Raw genomic sequence first — 22,128 nt, forward strand, 5'->3', positions numbered from 1 at the left:
TTCAGAATAATGGGTCATTTAGTTGAGTTTGAGATGAGAATGAATTTCTTCTCTGTGAGTTGTCAGGTTTTGGAACTGTGTTCTTCACAGCAGCTGTGCAGATAGAGTCAATGAACAGATTCAAGGTGGAGAAAGACAGAATTAAACAACAAAGGACAAAAGGAATCTGAGGAAAGTAGTGTTGAGGCCAAGACTGAATCAGCTTGATCTCATTGATTGGCAGCATGGGCTTCCTGGTCTCCTTTTGCTCCTGTTTCTTTTCTTCTTTAATTTTCATTTTCCTATGAAAGCTCATTACACTGGAATTTGCTGTTCATGTTACGATAAATTCCTTCCATACTACATTCAACTAAAAATTTCTGCTCAAGCTAAAGGATACAAATTTTTTCAATTAAAATTATGAATGCAGAAGAGAAGATGCATTACTGTTGAGGTAAGCCTCAACTTCTATTAAAGGGCATAGTGATGGCACAATAGGTAAATTACTGAGCCTCCAACGCAGGGCCTGGACAAACGCTAGACAATAGATTTTCATAAAATCTCTCTTCACTCAATGATGTGCAGGAAAGTAGGGAATCTACCATCTTTTCTGAGATATGGACCATCTCAAAGCAATGGAATAAAACTACAGATACTTTCTCAATCACATTCTCCAAATTCAGTGGCAGGGTAAGGAAACCACAACCTCTAGCACTGAGACTCTGCTGGTTCCAATAGGCAGGCCATGTCAATCATTACACCAGACTACTGAACCAGACACTCTATCACAGCAACAGTACCAAGAAAACTATTTAAAAACATTCCTCCTGATTCATGGGAATTTCTGAGCTGTCCATGCTCAGGATGGGAATGAGATCCTTGAGTGCAGGTATCAGGAATGCACAAGAGCTAAACATAAATGGCAGAAGAAACATTCTTCCTACTAAACCATCCTGTCCACCCTGTTAAGTACTTCCTGCTGTACTTATGACAAAATCTGCAGGTCCCATTTTACCTTCATCAGTCACTTCAGAACTCCAAAGAAAAGAATGGAAACAGGCCATCCCTGACCTCAAGGAACATATCTAACAAAACAAGTTTTATATTTGGATAAATATAAGGAATACAATAGATGCTGGAAATCCAGAACAGCACACATAAAATGCTGGAGGAACTCAGTAGGTCAGGCAGCCTCTATGGCAGGGGTTCTCAACTTGGGGTCCACCCATCCCTTGCTTAATGGCATTGGTCCATGGATTACAAAAAAAGCTTGGAAACCCTTGTTCTATGGTAATGAACAAGAGTCAACAGTTTTTGGTAAGCACATCTCTACCTTCCCCCCGCCCACTTTCCATCTTCCACAGGGATCGCTCTCTTCGTGAATCCCTTGCCTATTTGTCCATTCCCACTAATCTCCCTCCTGGCACTTATCCCTGCAAGTGGAAGGAGGGATACACGTTCCCATTCACCACCTCCCTCACCTCCATCCAGGTGAGGCAAAACTTCACCTAACAATCTAATGGGGTTGTCTGCTGTGTCTGGTGCTGCCGATGCAGCCTCCTCTACGTTGGTGAGAGCCGATGTAGATGCCGGACCACTTTGTTGAGTACCTTTGCTCCATCTGGAAAAGCAGGATTTCCCAGTGGCCAACCATTTCAATTCCAATCCCTATTCCGATTCCGACATATCGGTCCATGGCCTCCTCTATTCCCGCAATCAGACCACTCTCAGGCTGGAGGAGCAAAATCCTGTTTTTCAGCTGGGTAGCCTTCAATCTGATGACATAAACATTGATTTCTCCAATTTCCGGTAATTTTTCCCCTTCCCGCTTGCCTCTTCAATTCCCCTCTCACCTGCCTATCACCTCTCCCTCCCCTTTCTCCTCTTCTTTCAGAATCCTCCTTCTCCCATCCTTTAACTTTTCCACCAATTCTTACTTCATCCCCCCCCCCCCTACCCACACACCTGGATTCACCTATCACCTTCCAGCTTGTACTCCTTTCCCTCCAATAAGCTTCTTCCTCCTTCCTTTCCAGTCCTGATGAAGGGTCTCAGCCTGAAACATTCACTGCTTATTCTTCTCCATGTATGCTGCCTGACCTGCTGAGTTCCTCCAGCATTCTGGGCTTATTTTTGGATAATAGCTATTGTTGCATGTTCATGAACAAGAGAGTCTGCAGATGCTGGAAATCCAAAAAACACACACAAAATGCTTGAGGAGCTCAGAAGGCTGGGCAGCATCACTGGAAAAGAATCCTGCCGAAGGGTCTCGACCCGAAATATTGAGTTTACTCTTTTCCATAGATGCTGCCTGGTCTGCTGAGTTCCTCCAGCATTTTGTGTATGCTGAAAGGTGAACTGCAGTAAACTCCCGATCCTCAAACTGGGACTGTTGCAGAATGTACTGTACAAGACTAAGAGGAATCGTCTATTACCTAGAAAACAAATGAGTCAACAGAATTGCCTTAAATAAGCAGATGCATTATTGAAGCAAAGACATTGATACAATGCAAGAGAATGGAATGAATGGTAAAATGAATATACAGTGGATGTCCTGCCGAAGAGTTTTGGGCTGAAATGTCGACTGTACTTCTTTCAATAAATGCTGCCTGGCCTGCTGAGTTCCTCCAGCATTTTGTGTCTGTTGCTCAGATTTTCAGCATCTGCAGATTTTCTCTGTACAGTGGATTTCTGGTTAGTTTGGTCACATCAGGAGCAGTACATTTTGACCCAATTATATAGTTGCCCAACAGTTAAAAGTTTTTTAAAAAGTTTAAAAAAATGGAAAAGACAAACTACTATTTAACTGAGTAACAAGTTATGTATTTAAATCATATACGGAACAAATTCGAACACTACAAGAATCAGAATCAGGTTTAATTTCAACGGCATAAGCAGTGAAATTTGTTAACTTAGCAGCAATACATGATAATATAGAAAAAAAAAGTCAAACAATTACAGTAAATATATAGGTATATTAAAGTCAAATTAAAAATAATGCAAAAACATAAATAATAGAAGTGAAATAGTGTTCACAAGTTCAATGTCCATTTAGGAATCAGATGTTAGAGGGGAAGAAGCTGTTCCTGAATCGCTGAGTGTGTGCCTTTAGGCTTCTCTACCTCCTTCCTGATGGTAACAATGAGAAGAGGGCATGCCCTAGGTGATGGGAATCCTTAACAATGGACGCTATCTTTCTTAAGTACCGTTCCTTGTATGTTGTGTATTAGTTTCCCATTTAGATTAACATTTGCAGTTTAGTCCTTTAACTTTACCTTGATGTCTCCCAGTTTTGACAAGAAAAGAATGGCCAGCTTGTCTACTCCTGGACTATTACCACTCTTTCTGTAAAGAGTCATCGGACCTCCACCCAACTCTAATTGTCACATAACACTCAAAGCTTGACATACGCTTAAGATAATCGTTTACTCTGTGCATAATATTGTCACTCTTTATGGACATACATTCATCTAACACAGAGACTCCCAACTTTTTTTATGCCATGGACTCCTACCATTAACTAAGGGCTTTGTGGACCCCAGGTTGGGCAACCCCTGATCTAACAGAAGAGACAGAAGAGTTTGCTCCCAATGGGCAACAAATGCAGCCTGTTGCTGGTGAATAAATAAATAAATTGCAGTCATACAAATAATTCATGATTGTGGAATCTTACCAGGCTGGATGTTTTCTCTAATGATGGTCACATGATCATCTCGATCTGGTCTTGTATGTTCATGCCAAAACCCAATCACATGGCCCAGTTCATGAACCACGATGCCAAATTTATCACAGTTTTTCCCTATGGATATAGCTTGGGGACCATTACCGCGTCTACCCACGTAAGAACAACACCTATTAAAGATAAATAAATTTAGATTTTAATCACAAAATATTTTCCAGTTGAGATTGCACTCATTAATAGGTCTGCTTACCTTTTGAGAAACAAATTTTGACAGAATTATTTGACTGAATTAAGTCAAATGCACTAGTAGATTCATAAAGTCTGTTAAGAACATAAACAGACTGCACAATTCCTTACAGTGACTGCCTTGATAATCAGATGATATATTAACAATGATTACAATCATAAGACCTTCAGTATCATTAGTATTTTATATGAAATTGTCAACAGCTACTGTCCAAACATATGCAGAGTTCATATGGAGCTCAACTGCACAGGTCTGATCTTCCACCCTGTTCTTCCCCCAATTTTGGGGCAAGAGGTCTACCGGGGGGGGGGTTATGGAATGGAGAAGGGAGAAGTGACACACTGACTAGAGGGACAGCAAGTAACAAAATTTCAGGTTCAAGTTATATTCCATCAATTTGAGTTCGTAATCGAGCTGTCACTGCAAACAATACTGAACTGGTGCTGTGCTTTGGAGATGTTATCTTTTGAATGAGTCAGAAAATCTGTGCCCTTTCTTGTAAGGGGATATCCTGACACCCTTCAATGATTATACGCCCCCACCACCAAGAGCCCATCTCATTTTTATGGCTAAGTACTAAGTTTTTCTTTTCTCACACGGAATACTAATAGGTTGTGGACTTCAGAGTAATATAGACAATGACCTAGGAGTAATAACTCAGATTTTTGTTAAACCCAATTTTCCACCTGTACTGTGGTTCAGTGTGCTAGGTTTATCGTATTGGGTAATGGCCTGGTGGCAGATTCCAGCATGTGCTGTTTCAATAGGTCATTAAGTTCATGTTCAAGCTCATTTTTATTGCCATCTGACTGCACGTGCACATATACAAACAAATGAAACAACATTCCTCTGGACCACAATGCACCCACACAACATATATCACAAACAGCACAGAAACCAAAATACTCACTTATTGAGATACAGTGCAGAACAGGCCCTTCAGGCATTTCGACCGTGCCACCCAGTAATCCCTTGATTTAATCCTAGCCTAATCACAGGGCAATATACAATGACCAATTGACCTACATTACGTCTTTGGACTGTGGGAGGAAACTGGGGCACCTGGAGGAAATCTACACGGTCACGGGGAGAACATACAAGCTCCTTACAGGCAGAAGCAGGAATTGAACCTGGGTCACTGTGAAGCATTGAGCTAACCAGTACACTACCATGCCATGTTATAAGTTAATAAACTATTATTCAAAATGTGTGTAGTAAAGCGCAGCACAGCTAAACAGTAAACAACTCACTGTCCGAGTGACGAGACCTCAGTGGTGGCAGGGTCACAGCCTGAGGGAAGAAGCTGTTACCCAGTCTGGCAGTCCTAGTCCTGATACTTGTGCATCTCCTTCCTGACGGCAGTGGGTCAAAGAGATTGTAGGATGGGCGGTAGGGATCTACAACACTGCTTCCAGCCCCTTGTACACAACACTCCCAATAAATGTCACAAATAGGTGAGAGGGAGGATTAAAGGGAATAATGTGAGAAGCAAAGAGGTGATAGGTGGAAAAGTAAAGAGCTAGGGAAGAAGGAATCTGATAGGAGAGGAGAGGAGACCAGAGTCGGGTATCACAGCTTTGTGCTGCGCTGGAGTGCAGCCTCAGCCTCCTGCTCCAGTTAGTGCCCCTGTGGCAGTGTGCATATATACTGCAGGGCAGACTGCTGAACCACCTGCTCTGAAATTTAAAGAGGAGTCATTCTTCAGGAATCTGCAATGCCCTCTAGAACGTAACAAGTGGGCAATGATTTTTAGATTTATCCTATTGTTCAGATAGAAAATTAAATAGCATTTAATTTGCAATCTTCAAGTTTCTGGAATGACTTTTTACACAATTTAACACAGTATTAAAAATAAATGCTAATGCTTCTGAAGTAAGGGACAATTTTTGTACAGTGATAGAACGCTGGAGTCCCCCGATATAACTTCAAGGCCCCAATGTTGAGATGACTACAGCTGTTTGCCAGGCTACAAAGTTGCCTTGAATTCTCCAATTTCTGGTAATTCCCTCCCCCTTCCCCTATCCCAGGTCCCTCTCTGCCTATCTCCCCTTTTAACTTTCTGCTTCTTTACCTCTACAGTTCTTTCATGCTTATCCCCTCCCCCTCCCCCCTTTATCTTTCCTCGGATTGGTTTTCCACCTGGCGCCTCTAGGCCCTACCCCCTCCCCTATCTCTATTACTGGGCTTCGGCCCTCTCTTCCCCCCATTCCTGATGAAGGGTCTCGGCCCAAAACATTGGCTATTCTTTTCTCACGGATGCTGCCTGACCTGCTAAGTTCTTCCAGCATTGTGTATGTACAAAGTTACCTCAGTTTCTCCTTTCGGATAGGACAGGGATTCCTAATCTGGGGTCCATGAACCCTTTGGGCATCTGTGGACAGATTCTAGAGGTTCCGTGAACTTGCATGGAAAAAGAATTTACATCTTAATTTTTACTAACCTCTAGCTGAAAGTTAGCTTTACATTCAGTTTAGTTATTTTTTTTAACTGTATTTCAATACAATTGGTTTATTTTGTAATCCTATGTATTTTACTTTATATATTTAAAGACGTTATTCTGAGAAGGGGTCCATAGGCTTCACCGGACTGTCAAAGGGGTACATGGCATAAAAAAGTTTAAGAACTCCTGGTGTAGGGTCATGTGAATGAAGAACTGCTTTAGCTGTTGGGTCCACCCTTCATCGGTGAGCCAGGCCTGCATACACAATGGGTTGCTGCAGCTATTCTGCAACAATCTACCATTGAGAAGATATGCAGAGCAACAGCAACAGGGTAGTTGCTTCCCATGGGCATGTAGTTCCTGGAATCCCCTTTGAAAGGTGAAATGCAGTAAACTCCCGATCCTCAAACTGGGACTGTTGCAGAATGTACTGTACAAGACTAAGAGGAATCGTCTATTACCTAGAAAATAAATGAGTTAACAGAATTGCCTTAAATAAGCAGATGCATTATTGAAGCAAAGACATTGATACAATGCAAGAGAATGGAATGAATGGTAAAATGAATATACAGTGGATGTCCTGCCGAAGAGTTTTGGGCTGAAACGTCGACTGTACTTCTTTCAATAGATGCTGCCTGGCCTGCTGAGTTCCTCCAGCATTTTGTGTCTGTTGCTCAGATTTTCAGCATCTGCAGATTTTCTCTGTACAGTGGATTTCTGGTTAGTTTGATCACATCAGGAGCAGTACATTTTGACCCAATTATATAGTTGCCCAACAGTTAAAAGTTTTTTAAAAAGTTAAAAAAATATGGAAAAGACAAACTACTATTTAACTGAGTAACAAGTTATGTATTTAAATCAAATACAGAACAAATTCGAACACTACCAGAATCAGAATCAGGTTTAATTTCAACGGCATAAGCAGTGAAATTTGTTAACTTAGCAGCAATACATGATAATATAGAAAAAAAAAAGTCAAACAATTACAGTAAATATATAGGTATATTAAAGTCAAATTAAAAATAATGCAAAAACATAAATAATAGAAGTGAAATAGTGTTCACAAGTTCAATGTCCATTTAGGAATCAGATGTTAGAGGGGAAGAAGCTGTTCCTGAATCACTGAGTGTGTGCCTTTAGGCTTCTCTACCTCCTTCCTGATGGCAACAATGAGAAGAGGGCATGCCCTAGGTGATGGGGGTCCTTAACAATGGACGCTATCTTTCTTAAGTACCGTTCCTTGAAGATATTTTGGATACTATAATGACTAGTACCCAAGATGGAGATGACTAATTTTACAGTTTTCTGTAGCTTCTTTCAATCCTGTACAGTAGCCCCATCCCATACCAGACAGTGATACAGCCTGTCAGAATATTCTCCATAGTACATCTGTAGAAGTTTTCAACTTTCTTACCGGATAAACCAAATCTCCTCAAACTCCTAATGAAATATAGCCACCATTGTGCCTTCTTTATTGCTCCATCGATATGTTCGGACCAGGTTAGATCCTCAGAGATCTTGACACCCAGGAACTTGAAACTGCTGACGCTCACCACTTCTGATTCCTCTATGAGGATTGGTTTGCATTTCCTCGTCCTACCCTTTCTGAAGTCCACAATCAGCTCTTTGGTCTTACTGACGGTGAGTGCAAGGCTGTTGCTGTAATACCACTCAACTAACCGCATATCTTGCTCAGGTACACCTTTCTGTCTCCATCTGAGATTTTGTCAAAAATGGGTGTATCATCAGTGAATTTATAAATGGCTTTTGAGCTATGCCTAGCCACATAGTCATGGCTATAGAGACAGTAGAGCAGTGAGCTAAGCACACATCCTTGAGGTGCACCAGTGTTAATCGTCAGCGAAGAGGGAGATATTAATACCAATTCGCACAGGTAGTGGTCTTCCAGTAGGAAGTTGAGGATTCAATTGAGGGGGAAGGTTTAGAAGCCCAGGTCCCATAACTTGTCGATCAAGACTGTAGGAATGATGGTGTCTAACACTGGCCTATAGTCAATGAACAGAATCCTGATATAGGTGATTGTATTGTCCAGGTGATCTAAGACCATGAAGAGCCATTGAGATTGCATCTGCCATAGACCTATTGTGGCAACAGGCAAATTGCAGTGGGTCCACGTCCTTGCTGAGGCAGGAGTTGATTCTGACCATGACCAACCTCTCAAAGCATTTCATCACTGTAATGTGAGTGTAACTGTACGATAGTCATTAAGGCAGCTCACACGACTCTTCTTGGGCACTGGTATAACTGTTACCCTTTTGAAGTACCTGGGAACTTCCAACCAGAGCAATGAGACGTTGAAAATGTGGTACCAATACTACTACGGTACAATGAAACTGTATATTAGTTCTCAATAGTTGGTTTGGTGTTTGTCCATCGTGTCTGATGACGACAGGAAAACTGTGCAGGGGAGTTTTTAAAGTGGAAATGCACTGGGGCAGTTCCACTCTCTCGACCTCAGAAGTCTGGGTTCAGTGGTACGAAGATCACCACAACTGGGATCTTCTTTGTTTGCAGTGATTGACCATGACTATTTCTCTGCCACATCTTGTCCTTCACTCTCTAGAGCATTGCAGAACCATCTTCCTGGCTATTGGATCTCATCTGCCCAGCCCACTGGAGCTGACTTCATACGCTAGGACAGGCATGTTCCTATCTCACCAGGGTACAAGACGTGTGGGCTACCCTCACCTGGCACAGCCCGTCTGTCGAAGTGGTGTACCAGGGTCTGCCCACTGTCGCATGGAAACAGCTACTTGGAGGCAGAGGTGAGAGCTGAGTGTACGTTGCCACGTTCTTGTGATTGACTGTAAATTAGCCAGGGGTGGTAATGGGGACAAGTTCCCACTACCTATTAAATGCTCCTAATGGCATGCACCTCAAATAGCCTCTGATAACCAAGCTCCTGGCCTTCACATGTAGCTCAGCAATGAAGCCTGGTGGAACCGTTTCTACTGACATGAGAGGGGCAAAGACTGGTTACTGCCGCCTTAAACCCAGTCGCTTCGGTCTGATGGGGCTTGTCAGCCACAGTTGGTGGATCATCTAGGAGAAGGAAAACACTGATTTCAAACTTCTGCTGTCTTGCAGCAATACCCACTCATGGGGGAGATTTCAGGAGTAAACCCCAGGGGAAAAATCCAGAGCTCTAATCCCTAAGACAGTCCTACATTGTTGACTGGCAACTCCTAGGATGCTGCTGGTACCAAATTGTATCGATCTCTGCCTTTCCTTTGGGTTAATCAGATGCATGGAGAGGGGGAGCTTGCTACATGAGCAACAGACAGCTCAAATATAATATCCATGGTCAACCCTGGTCGACAGAGCTCAAATTAACAAAATCAGCATTGTCGCCTAGTGTCGATATCTGCCTTCATACAATTTTTGACAATTAGATTATCCAAATCTTAATTTTTATTGTAATATTAAAGATGATTGTTGATACCTTCAAATCATTCATAGTTCCTAACTTGTTGAAGTAGTGAAATCATTTTATTTTCACTCCTGGCCATTTCTGGCGTCTCCGAGCCTGAATGCTTAAGCAAAATAGAATCATCTTACTGCTTATTTCTCACCAATTATCAAAAGCTGCCTTTTAAACAGGAGCCCTCATAACTGATGCTATTTTAAACTGTTTGCTCTAAGCATGGTGTAGTGTCTAACGGCCATACAAGTCTGAAGTTAATTAGAAAATGTTTGTCAGCAGTCTCCTGTCACAATTAAGCAGTATAGTGTCCCCAAAAAATGAAGGAAATCCTGGCTACTTTCGCAATTAGATTTTATTCTATGTCCCAAATAAGTGACTCACAGGATTAACTGATGCCCAATTAACCATAATCCACTGTGCATATGTCCTGATTGCATTTACTGTAAAAATTATGAATAAAGTACATATTTGGGAAAAGACAGGTATTGAATAAACATGGCACTGAACTCCAGATAGTCACCCTACCATTCCAAACTGGAGTTAAACACAGTTCAATGATGTCAGAGTGAGTGTGGAATCAGCAAACGATAGGTGTGAGAGCACGAAAAGCAAGAGACAGTGTGGGAAAACACCTGCGGTTTGCCAAGGATCTGAATAGAAAGCCCAAAAAGGTGCCAGAAATTAATGTATTATGTGAATAAAACAACCACTATTCACTTTAACATGAATATGGCTTCATCTAAAAATCTATTTGAAACACATGTGATGGAAATGATTTCTCAGTTAGACTCCATCTGTTCAGGGTTAGTCATTATCCTCTATCCAAGTACCTTCCACTTTTGTTTAGAAGTTGCAGCATTATGTATATAGTTTAAAATGGTACAGAGTAACATCTGACAAGCACAATAAACTAAAGGTAAACTTTAGTAGGCATGCTTATATCTGCTAAATGTCAGCTTACAAAGTGACATCCATGTGAGCTGTGTAGCTGCAGCCAGCAGCTCTCTTCCAAGTCAAATTGAAGCAGACGGTGATTCCATTTCACGCTATCTTGGCAACAGTGTCAGGCAACGATCAACAAATGGTGGGAAGCAAATAATGACAGAGCAGGTATTTTAAGATATGTACTCCGCCAAAAAATGTTCCTTGTACAGAAAGAAACAAATGGTTGCAAAGGGATTAGGGCTGAAAAAATTCCATGAAGTATGGCTAATTGATGGTTGCTAAACACATTTCATCCACTTATCACAAAGAACCCTTTATGGCCTGTGTCATTCTTTTAAGCAGCTGCGGTCTCACATTACAGAGTGAATATTGAATTTACACCTTAACATATTAGGTCCAATTTGTGGAGAATTTGTAACCATTGACAGGGAGGGGGAGAAAAGCAGCTTTGGCTTACCCACATGGCCTATACGTAAAGACAATGTAACTTTCTTCTTCTGCTCGTTCAATGAAAGTAACACACGTGTGCTTCTCCCAGTGTCGCATGGCCTGTTTGAACATTGCCCGCTGGCTACCTAGAGGAGTTAGAACACTCAGTGAGAAAGTACATCACACAGCACGCTCAGCAGATACTTTCATTGACTTTATTTTAGATTTATCCAAACAGTACAACAACCCAATTTTCTACTGCAAGCAAGAACTGAGTTCACAGTTCATAAGGAAACTAGATTCAAGAAACTAAATTCTTTGTGTTAACAAAATATCATTGGCCAACTAGGTTGCGTTTGTGTAAATTTGAATGGCACTCTGCAGAAACACCATCTATTGGTTGGATTTCAAGCTAACTTGTCTGTTGGCTTTAACATATCAAAATCATGCCTTACTAAATGTTTGTGCAGACACAAGGAAGCAAGTTGCCTATCCTGATTCTAAAGGGGAGTAGGCTACATGGCCCCTCCAACCTGCACCACCATTCATGGCTGATCTTTCACCCCTTATGCCACTTGCCTGACTTTAAATCCCCATCCCTTGATTCCCCATGGAGTGAAAGATGATGAAACAATGCTGTCAATTAAATCCTGAATAAAGTGATTATTACTATGCAATGGACACATCTTGCTGTGTTCTTGAATGCTTATTTCATTCCATGTGCTTGGATAGCAGAGTCATTTTGTCAACGAGTCAAGTTTATTGTCATTTAACTACTTGTATAGCAACAAACAAGCCAATGTTTCTTCGGACCAGGCTGTAAAGCACAGTAGCATACCTATAGCACACAATAACTTAGGGAAGTAAAAATTAGATCTACAAATGAATTGCACATAGACAAAATAAAGTGCATAAATTAAATTTTGCAGGGAATAGTACAAATTATCCAGTGACACTTGGAATGCGAAGCAGCAGGGAGTTCAGAAGCCCAATGTCCTGAGTGAAGAAGCTATTTCCCACCCCGACTGTTCATGTCTTTATGCATCAGAGCATATTCCCTGATGGGAGAAAGTCAATGAGGATCCTTGAATATGCATTGTTAATGATAAATGTCCCTGATAGATGGTAGACAGACCCTATGATCCTCTCAGTTGTTCTCACAGTCCTTTGTAGGGACTTTTGGTCCAATGCTCGACTGCTCGCATACCAGATGGAGATGCAGTTAAACAAGAATTGTTGGGGGGTGGGAACTGAAGAGAATGGGAAAGAGGAGGTTAGCTCGCAAATAGAGAAAGCATGTAGACAGTGCGAGAGGAAAGATAGACAGGTGATAGAGAAGAGACGCGCTCAGACCAAAGGCTTGAAATGTGTCTATTTTAACGCAAGGAGTGTTGTGAACAAAGCAAATGAGCTTAGACCATGGATCAGTACTTGGAGATATGATGTAGTGGCTATTACAGAGACTTGAATGGCTCAGGGACAGGAATGGTTACTTCAAGTGCTGGGTTTTAGATGCTTCAGAAAGGACAGGAAGGGAGGCAAAAGAGGTGGGGGCGTGGCACTGTTGATCAGAGATAGTGTCACAGCTGCAGAAAAGGTAGACACCATGGAGGGATTGTCTACGGAGTCTCTGTGGGTGGAGGTTAGGAACAGGAAAAGGTCAATAACTTTACTGGGTGTTTTTTTTTTTACAGGCTGCCCAATAGTAACAGGGATATCGAGGAACAGATAGGGAAACAGATCCCGGAAAGGTGTAATAATAAGAGTTGTCATGCTGGGAGATTTTAATTTTCCAAATATCGATTGGCATCTCCCTAGAGCAAAGGGTTTAGATGGGTTGGAGTTTATTAGGTGTGTTCAGGAAGGTTTCTTGACACAGTATGTAGATAAGCCTTCAAGAGGAGAGACTGTACTTGATTTGGTATTGGGAAATGAACCTGGTCAGGTGTCAGGTCTCTTAGTGGGAGAGCATTTTGGAGAGAGTGATCATAATTCTATCTCCTTTACAATAGCATTGGAGAGAGATAGGAACAGACAAGTTAGAAAAGCATTTAATTAGAGTAAGGGGAATTATGAGGTGATCAGGTAGGAAATTGGAGGCTTAAATTGGAAACTGATGTTCTCAGGGAAAAGTACAGAAGAAATGTGGCAAATATTCAGGGGATATTTGTGTAGAGTTCTGTATAGGTAGGCTCCAATGAGACAGGGAAGCTATGGTAAGGTACAGGAACCATGGTGTATAAAGGCTGTAATAAATCTAGTCGAGAAGAAAAGAAAAGCTTACAAAAGGTTCAGAGAGCTAGGTAATGTTAGAGATCTAGAAGTTTATAAGGCTACAAGGAAGGAGCTCAAGAAGGAATTTAGGAGAGCCAGAAGGCGCCATGAGAAGGCCTTAGCGGGTAGAATTAAAGAAAACCCCAAGACATTCTACAAGTATGTGAAGAACAAGAGGATAAGACGTGAAAGAATAGGACCTATCAAGTGTGACAGTGGGAAAGTGTGTATGGAACTGGAGGAAATAGCAGAGGTACTTAATGAATACTTTACTTCAGGATTCACTATGGAAAAGGGTCTTGGTGATTGTAGTGATGACTTGCAGCAGACTGAAAAGCTTGAGCATGTAGATATTAGGAAAGAGGAAATGCTGGAGCTTTTGGAAAGCATCAAATTGGATAAGTCACTGGGACTGGACAAAATGCACCCCAGGCTACTGTGGGAGGGGAGGGAGGAGATTGCTGAACCTCCGGCGATGATCTTTGCATCATTAATGGGGACAGGAGAGGTTCCAGAGGATTGGAGTGTTGCAGATGTTGTTCCCTTATTCAAGAAAGGGAGTAGAGATAGCCCAGGAAATTATAGACCAGTGAGTCTTGCCTCAGTGGTTGGTAAGATGATGGAGAAGATTCTGAGAGGCAGGATTTATGAACATTTGGAGAGGTATAATATGATTAGGAATAGTCAGCATGGCTTTGTCAAGGGCAGGTCATGCCTTACGAACCTGATTGAATTTTTTGAGGATGTGACTAAACACATTGATGAAGGAAGAGCAGTAGATGTAGCGTATATGGATTTCAGCAAGGCATTTGACAAGGTGCCCCATGCAAGGCTTATTGAGAAAGTAAGGAGGCATGGGATCCAAGGGGACATTGCTTTGGGGATCCAGAACTGGCTTGCCTACAGAAGGCAAAGAGTGGTTGTAGATGGGTCATATTCTGCATGGAGGTTGGTCAACAGTGGTGTGCCTCGGGGATCTGTTCTGGGACCATTACTCTTCGTGATTTTTATAATTGACCTGGATGAGGAAGTAGAAGGATGGCTTAGTAAGTTTGCTGATGACACAAAGGTTGGAGGTGTTGTGGATAGTGTGGAGGGCTGTCCGAGTTTACAGCGGGACATTAGTACATGCAAAACAGGGCTGAGAAGTGGAGTTCAACCCAGATAGTGTGAAGTGGTTCATTTTGGTAGGTCAAATATGATGGCAGAATATAGTATTAATGGTAAGACTCTTGGTCAGACCCCATTTGGAGTACTGTGCTCAGTTCTGGTCAGCTCACTACAGGAAGGATGTGGAAGCCATAGAAAGGGTGCAGAGGAGATTTACAAGGATATTTCCTGGATTGGGGAGCTGCCTTATGAGAATAGGTTGAGTAAACTCGGCCTTTTCTCCCTGGAACGAAGGAGGATGAGAGGTGACCTGATAGAGGTGTACAAGATGATGAGAGGCATTGATCATGTGGATAGTCAGAGGCTCTTTCCCAGGGCTAAAATGGTTGCCACAAGAGGGGACAGGTTTAATGTGCTGGGGAGTAGGTACAGAGGAGATGTCTGGGGTAAGTTTTTTTTACTCAGAGTGGTGAGTGCGTGGAATGGGCTGCCGGCAACGGTGGTGGAGGCAGATAAGATAGGGTCTTTTAAGAGGCTTTTAAATAGGTATATGGAGCTTAGTAAAATAGAGGGCTATAGGTAAGCCTAGTAATTTCTAAGTAGGGCCATGTTTGGCATAACTTTGTTGGTCGGAGGGCCTGTATTGTGCTGTAGGTTTTCTATGTTTCAGTGTTGCTCCTGTAAAACGCAGTTAAGATGGGTTAGTGGGGAGAGCCTTGCTTTCTTCAATCTTCTAGGGATGTAGAGGGGCTCCTTATTGAGGGAGGTGATATTGAAGCACCAGGTCAGGTGATCTGTGATATGCCATCAGTCTATCACGTTAGTTAGTCTGTCCACTCAACACAGCCAGATGATTCTCCTATTACTGGCCTGATCCCTTAGGATGGCCAACATTCAAATTATTTATAAATACACCAACTGCTCTTCCCACACAAAAATCAAAATAGACTACTAAAAGATGTAATTTACATCATACGTTTGTTCAGTGGACACGTTATGTTAACTGAAGCCAGTCAAAGAAAATAAATTCAATTTTTGTTGTGTTACTCATTGAAATGTCCAGAAACAATGTGTTTGCCCTCTTTAATTAGAAATTTAAGTTCAGAAGTAACAGAAATAAATGGCCTATGTCCCAAATCCTCCCACACCATACCAGCTATAAATAGTGAATGGAGACTCTGGGATTTAAGAGTAAAACCTAGAAATTAGAAAACTGAATGGCAACTTAACAATAGGAAATAGCTGATTCAATGGCCTTGATCATGAACATTTCAATGAGTTTTCGGAACTCAAGTTGACTTTCCATCTATTAAACAGATCCTAAATTTTTGGAGCAGCTGTCTCATTGAATCATTTGGAGATAAAGCAAAGAAACAGTGAGTTCATGCTGAGCATCAACCATCCATTTACAGACACAGAACATTACAGTAAAGGTTCTTCAGCCCACAACATTGTGCTAACCTTTTTTTGTGAAATGTCCCTAAAGCATTTGCTTCTTAGCAGTGTTCCACCCTAGCAGTGTTCCATGCACCCACCACTCCATGTGTAAAGCACTTTGTTTTGACATCCCCCTTATACTTTCCTCCAATCACCTTAAAATTATGACCCTTTGTATTAGCCACTTCCACATGGGGGGGTGGGGTGGGGGTGGAATAATGTCTCTGGCTATCCACTCTATCTATGTGTCTTGCACACCTCTATCAAGTCTGCTCTCATTCTCCTTCAGTCTAAAGAGAAAAGTCCTAACTCGCTCAACCTATCTTCAAAGACATGCACTCTAGTTCAGGCAACATCCTGGCAAATCTCCTCTGCATTGTCTCTAATGCTTCCATAATGAGGTGACCACAACTGATCACAATATTCCAAACATGGCCTGATCTGGGCTTTATAAAGCTGCAACATTACCTCATGACTCTTGAACTCAGTCTTCTGACTAATGAACGTGAACACACCATACACCTTCTTAATCATCCTATCAACATGCGATGTACTGCAATTTTCAGAGGTCTCTGGACGTATTCTTCTAGATCCCTCTGCTCCACTACATTGTTAGGAACACTGCCATTAACCCTGTATTCTACCTTCAGATTAATTACTTTACACTTTTCCAGACTGAACTCGATCTGCCAATTCTCAGACTAGCTATGCATCCTGTCAATATCCCACTGCAAGCTTAACAACCATTCAAACTATCTAAAATTCCACCAACTTTCATGTCATCTGCAAACTTACTAGCCCACCCTTCCACTTCCGCATCCAAATCATTTATAAAAATCACAAACAGCAGGAGTCGCAGAACACCACTGGTCACTGACCTCCAAGGCAGAATAGGCTCGATGTACTACCACTCTCTGCCTTCTATTGTCAAGCCAATTTTGAAACCATACAGCAAAATTTCCCTGGAACCATGTGACCTAGCTTTCTGAATGAGAGAACCTTATTAAACACCTTACTAAAATCCATCCAGTGCCCTACATTTATCAATGTGCTTTGTTACATTGTCAAAGAATTCAATCAGTCCTGAGGCATGAGCTGCCCCTCACAGTTCTGCTGACTATCCCTAACCAGACTATGCTTCACCAAAGCTCATAAATCCTGCCTCTAAGAATCTTCTCCAATAATTTGCTCACCACTGAAGTAAGACTTAACAGTCTACAAGTACCAGTTATCCCTACTCCCTTTCTTGAACAAAGGAATATATACCTCCCTCCAATCACCTGGTACTTCTCCTGCGGCCAGTGAGGATGCAATGATTATCACCAAAGGTGCAGCAAACTCTCCCTCACTTCCCATAGTAAACTGGGATATATCCTATCTGGCCCTGGGGACTTAACCATCTGAATACTCTTCAAAAGTTTCAGCACATCCTCTTTCTTAATATTAACATGTTCAGCCTGTTTTATGCCATACACACAAATGTCAATGTCCCTCTCACTAGTCACTTCTGAAGCAAAGTTTTCATTAAAGACTTCCCTTACCTCCTCATACTCAGGACACATTTCTTATTTAATCCCTGATCAGTCCCATCCTCACTCGAGTCATCCTGTTCTTTGCATACACGTGGAGCACTTTGGGGTTTCCCTCAGTCCTACTCACCAAACCCTTCTCATGTCTCCTTGAATTGATGCTTCAGCTTTTTTCTTTTGGTTACGTTGTAATATTCTATAGAGCCCTGTCAGATCCTTTCCTCCTAAATATTTAGTAAGCTTCTTTCTTATTTAAAAAAATTCTCCACACATTCTCCTCAAAACCCCCAATCACAAACAAAACACAATCTGCAGATGCTGTAAATCCAAGAAACACACACAAAATGCAGGAGGAACTCAGCAGACCAGGCAGAATCTAGGCAAAGAGTGCAGTCGACATCTCAGCCCGAAACGTCAACTGTACCCTTTACTTCAATGTTGCTTGGCCTGCTGAGTTCCTTCAGCATTTTGTGTATGTTGCTCCTCAAAACTCTCCAAATTCTACCACTCAGATGCATACTAGGGGTAATTTACAATGGCCAATTAAACCTACCCATCTGCACAACTTTGAGATAAGGAAGGAAACTGGAACATCCAGAAGAAATTCTCAATTGCCAAATCAATACAAGTAGCAACCAAGTTCAGGATTGAGCTTAGGTGTCTGCAACGTGAGGCAGTGGCACTACTGGCTTCACTGCTATGCCACCCTGCATACCACACCTTGACAGCTAGGCCACACTTGCACTTCTACTATCTAGACGAGAATGCCATTCCCTTTCATCAGCATTGCATAGGTTGATGCATGATTTACAAAGTAACCAACAATGCCTCACTTTATTTTGGCAGCATCGTTTTTGAAAATGTAGTATCAGTAGCCAACACGCAAGTGCTAACAGCATTATCAGTTTTATCACTACGCAAAAATGGATAAGGATATTGGACCTACTACATACCAAAATGCCATCATTATAGAACACTGAAGGCAGCCATTTCTTTTGAGAGGCTATAGTAGTACCAAAAGATCCTGGACTTTGTTCTATGCTCAAAGGCCAGTGCCCTCCAAAAGAGCAAACCACCCTCTACAATCACATGGCCTGCCATCAAAGCTAAAGTCAAAAGTCAACTCTGTGCATCGAGGTGTTCAGACAGATAGAATCCAGGTGTAGGTTTACAAACTAGCAATGCTAATATTACTACTGTGCCACGCGGAAAAGCTGATAACTTCAGCAGTAATTGTCTGAATAAAAAATTCAGACCGTTACCTTATAACGTTATGAAAAAAGTATGGCTATTAATTAGAATGTAGGAGAGAGGTCCAGAAAGTTGGTAATTGGATGTCAGTGAGAAAATATTTGGAAAGTTTTGTCCTCTCAGCAGCAGAACAGCTCATTACCCTGCCAAAGGTGTCACTGTTGAGCCTTTCAGATTACAATTGAATTAACTTAATAGTAATTCAGTAGGTTCTTCAAATAATGCAGTGATGTTTTAAAATAAAGTGAGTAATATATTATATGGCAATGTGGATCTTTCTAGAACATCCATGTAAATACAGCAATATTTACCCAATCTTAATTTAAAATACGGGAGAGAAAATGTAAGACAGTAAATAGCAATAAGTCAATATCTGGGAGAGCAATGTGACAAAAAGTAATTAAAAAATTTAATTTCAAATAAACATCAGCAACTCTTACCAGTGAAGTTCCCTCCGATAACATATGGTATAACACCCCCGGGCCAAATTCTCTCAGCACGAGATGTTGCAGCTCTGGGAACCCTTTTCTTTTCACTCTGTCTTAAGTTCTCTGAGTTATTCTTTTCTATGTCGGTTGTATTTTGATCACTGTCTGGAATTAATTGTTTTTTCATCAGTTTTGTTATGAATATTCTCCAACCACAATGTAACAAGTGCACAATAATTACGATTTGTTAAATGATTTTTCAGAACCTGGTTGAAATTGGATTGCACAGTGATAAACTTCCTGTTCTACAGTACGTCATTCACAGTGATTTAACAAGGAGTAAGTCAAGTTACAGATAATCTCGGTGAAAATTGCAATACTGGACCAGGCACATCGTGCACTTATAGTTAAAATTCCAAACAGCACATCAGTATCTTTCTCAGAATCACGTTTATACTTAACAATGGTAACTATTGTGTAGCAGAAATTTCAAGCAGCCCAGTATAAATTGGAATTTTCAACTACAAGCAACAAAAAGCAATTTGCATTTAAACTTCATTTAAAGCACCACTCTGCTGGCATCAAGACAGTTTACAAGGCATTTTAAGAACAAACTGCCTATCTTCTGAAATCCTCAGTGTTCTCAAACTAATAGGAAAACTGAAAATGGATTTAGTGCTTTTCTGGCATATATGATGAATAAACTCTAAATCGGGCTTTCAGCCAGGAACAGGTATCAATTTTAACTGACCTTTCAATGACAAACTCTGCCATCTTCATCAGGGATGATGCCTGAAAGTGTCTAGTCCTGTGGTGATCAAAAAGGCGCAACAGTGCCTTTATTTCCCGCGGAGCATCAGGAAAGCTCACCTCTGTCCCAGGATAACAACAGACTTTTACCGCTGTACCATTGAGAGCATACTCACCAACTGCATCTCAGTGTGGTATGGCAATTGTCCCGTATCAGACTGCAAGGCACTCCAGCGGGAGGTGAAAACTGCCCAGTGGATTATCAGCACCCAATTGCCCACCATTGAGAACATTTACCATAAACGCTACCTGGGCAGGGCGAAAAGCATTATCAAGGATGCATCTCACCCTAACCATGGACTTTTTACTCTCCTCCCATCCGGTAGGATGCATCTCACCCTAACCATGGACTTTTTACTCTCCTTCCACACCAGCAGGCACAGGAAGAGCTTCTTCCCTGAGGCTGTGACCCTGCTGAACCTCACATCACAGTGCTAAGCAGTGTTGCACCCATATTGTACTGTCTCAGTACTTTTATATTTGTGTGCTGTAGCACTTACTTTTTATTCGCAGCTATTTTGAAAATAACACTATTCTTTACATTTCTCGTTAGATGCTAACTGCATTTCATTTGGCTTTGTATCTGTACTTGGCACAACGACAGTAAAGTTGAATCTAATCTATATATACCCTCATCATCCATGCTTCCTGATTGGTTAGTCCTCAACCAGTATGTTACACAGATCAAAAGCAACGTGGGACTCAGGTTGGCTGGTGTTTGCAGGATTCCCTGTGAACGCAGAGTACAGTATAACAGCGAGACAGGATGCACGGTGTAAACGTGCAAAGAGCATAGGAGTTGCATCCGTTTGGGTTATCCAGAGAAATCGGCAGGAGCAGACCACTGCATTCGCAATGGCCGTAGGATTGACTTCGATGGCACAACCTGGTGAAGGAAGCCATTGAAATATAACTAGAGGAAAAGAGTTTTAACAAAGATCAAGATCTCACTCTAAGTAAGAACTGGAATTTGATTATAAACAAGGTGAGACAGCAGGAACCTGATTGGTTGAGCACTAACTAATCAGAAGGGACGGACAACGGGTATGGATATATATACACACACCACTAGACTAAGCATGCCCTGTTTAAGATGGGGGAGTTTGCCATCGAAATGTCAGTTAAAATTGATACTTGTACCAAGCTGGAAGCCGAGAAATGCTTATTCATAATAGCAAAAGCTTTTTGCAACAGCTACTGAGCAACTCATTCATTGGTTGCCTCAATGGTTATATTGTTGACAGCATTTTTTAAATGGAAATTTCTACTCAAGGGCAGAAAATACAATAATGGATAGATGAAAAAGAAATACCACACGAGAGTTTTCAAAAGTAATATCCTCTCAAATTCTCACAGGAATGTGCCAACACATACTCAAAGGCTGAGACACATGACCCGCAGGTGAATTTGTTCCTCGCTGTAGACTCTTCTCAAGTGGAGGCTAAGGTCATGATAATCTCAACCAGCAAGAGAAGCCGTGGGCAGGCTTCATCAGTAACAATAAGACCTGGATTATTCTCCTCAGTATCAACCTATCTTTACTCTCAGAGATTTGGAAATTAAAGGAAAATTTCTCCACGAGCATTCTATGTGGTCACTGATACCCTTCACACCAGATGTGAAGCTATTCACATTCCCTATCCATATCACAGCCCATACACTGCAGTGATCCAGGATGAGGCACAATTGCTACTCATAACACAATACTGAATTAATCCCTGCTCTAGTTATCTGTCTTATTGCAATGTGTTTCAATTTCCACAAGGAAGACACTTCATTTAAAGCATTTTTGAACTCTGCACACAATCTGCTTTCCTTGGACATATTCTATTCAGTTAATGTTAACAATGGTCAAAAAGTTAAAATACTTTGTTCTGTGAAACAAATTGCACTGACAATCCATATTCATCATTGTTGCTAATGCAACTGAATGTTGTGGGCATCTCTATGTGGATCACAGAATTTCATACAGATTTCAGGCAAGATCTCTTATTTCAAGCCAGTTAAGTCTACTGTCAATCAGAAAGGAGACAATCTTTGCAGAACTCATATTGTGTTCGTTGAAGCCATCGAATCAATTGACCAGACCATGATACATAATAGACAAGCTGTAAATAAGATT

General features: G+C 41.4%; 1 protein-coding gene across 2 annotated transcripts in view; it reads right to left on the reverse strand.

The window, feature by feature from the left end:
* The window catches only part of tll1 (tolloid-like 1), a 396,079-nt gene that overhangs the window by 217,015 nt on the left and 156,936 nt on the right, over nucleotides 1-22,128 (reverse strand). For both annotated transcript variants that reach the window (XM_073043080.1, XM_073043082.1), the window contains exons 5-7: nucleotides 19,209-19,361; nucleotides 11,196-11,313; nucleotides 3,653-3,831 (exon numbers count right to left, since the gene is read on the reverse strand). In XM_073043080.1, coding sequence (XP_072899181.1) covers nucleotides 3,653-3,831; nucleotides 11,196-11,313; nucleotides 19,209-19,361 — 450 coding nt within the window. The remainder of the gene's footprint in view (nucleotides 1-3,652; nucleotides 3,832-11,195; nucleotides 11,314-19,208; nucleotides 19,362-22,128) is intronic.

The sequence above is a fragment of the Hemitrygon akajei genome, chromosome 4 (assembly GCF_048418815.1).
Source record: "Hemitrygon akajei chromosome 4, sHemAka1.3, whole genome shotgun sequence".
Classification (NCBI taxonomy): Eukaryota; Metazoa; Chordata; class Chondrichthyes; order Myliobatiformes; family Dasyatidae; genus Hemitrygon; species Hemitrygon akajei.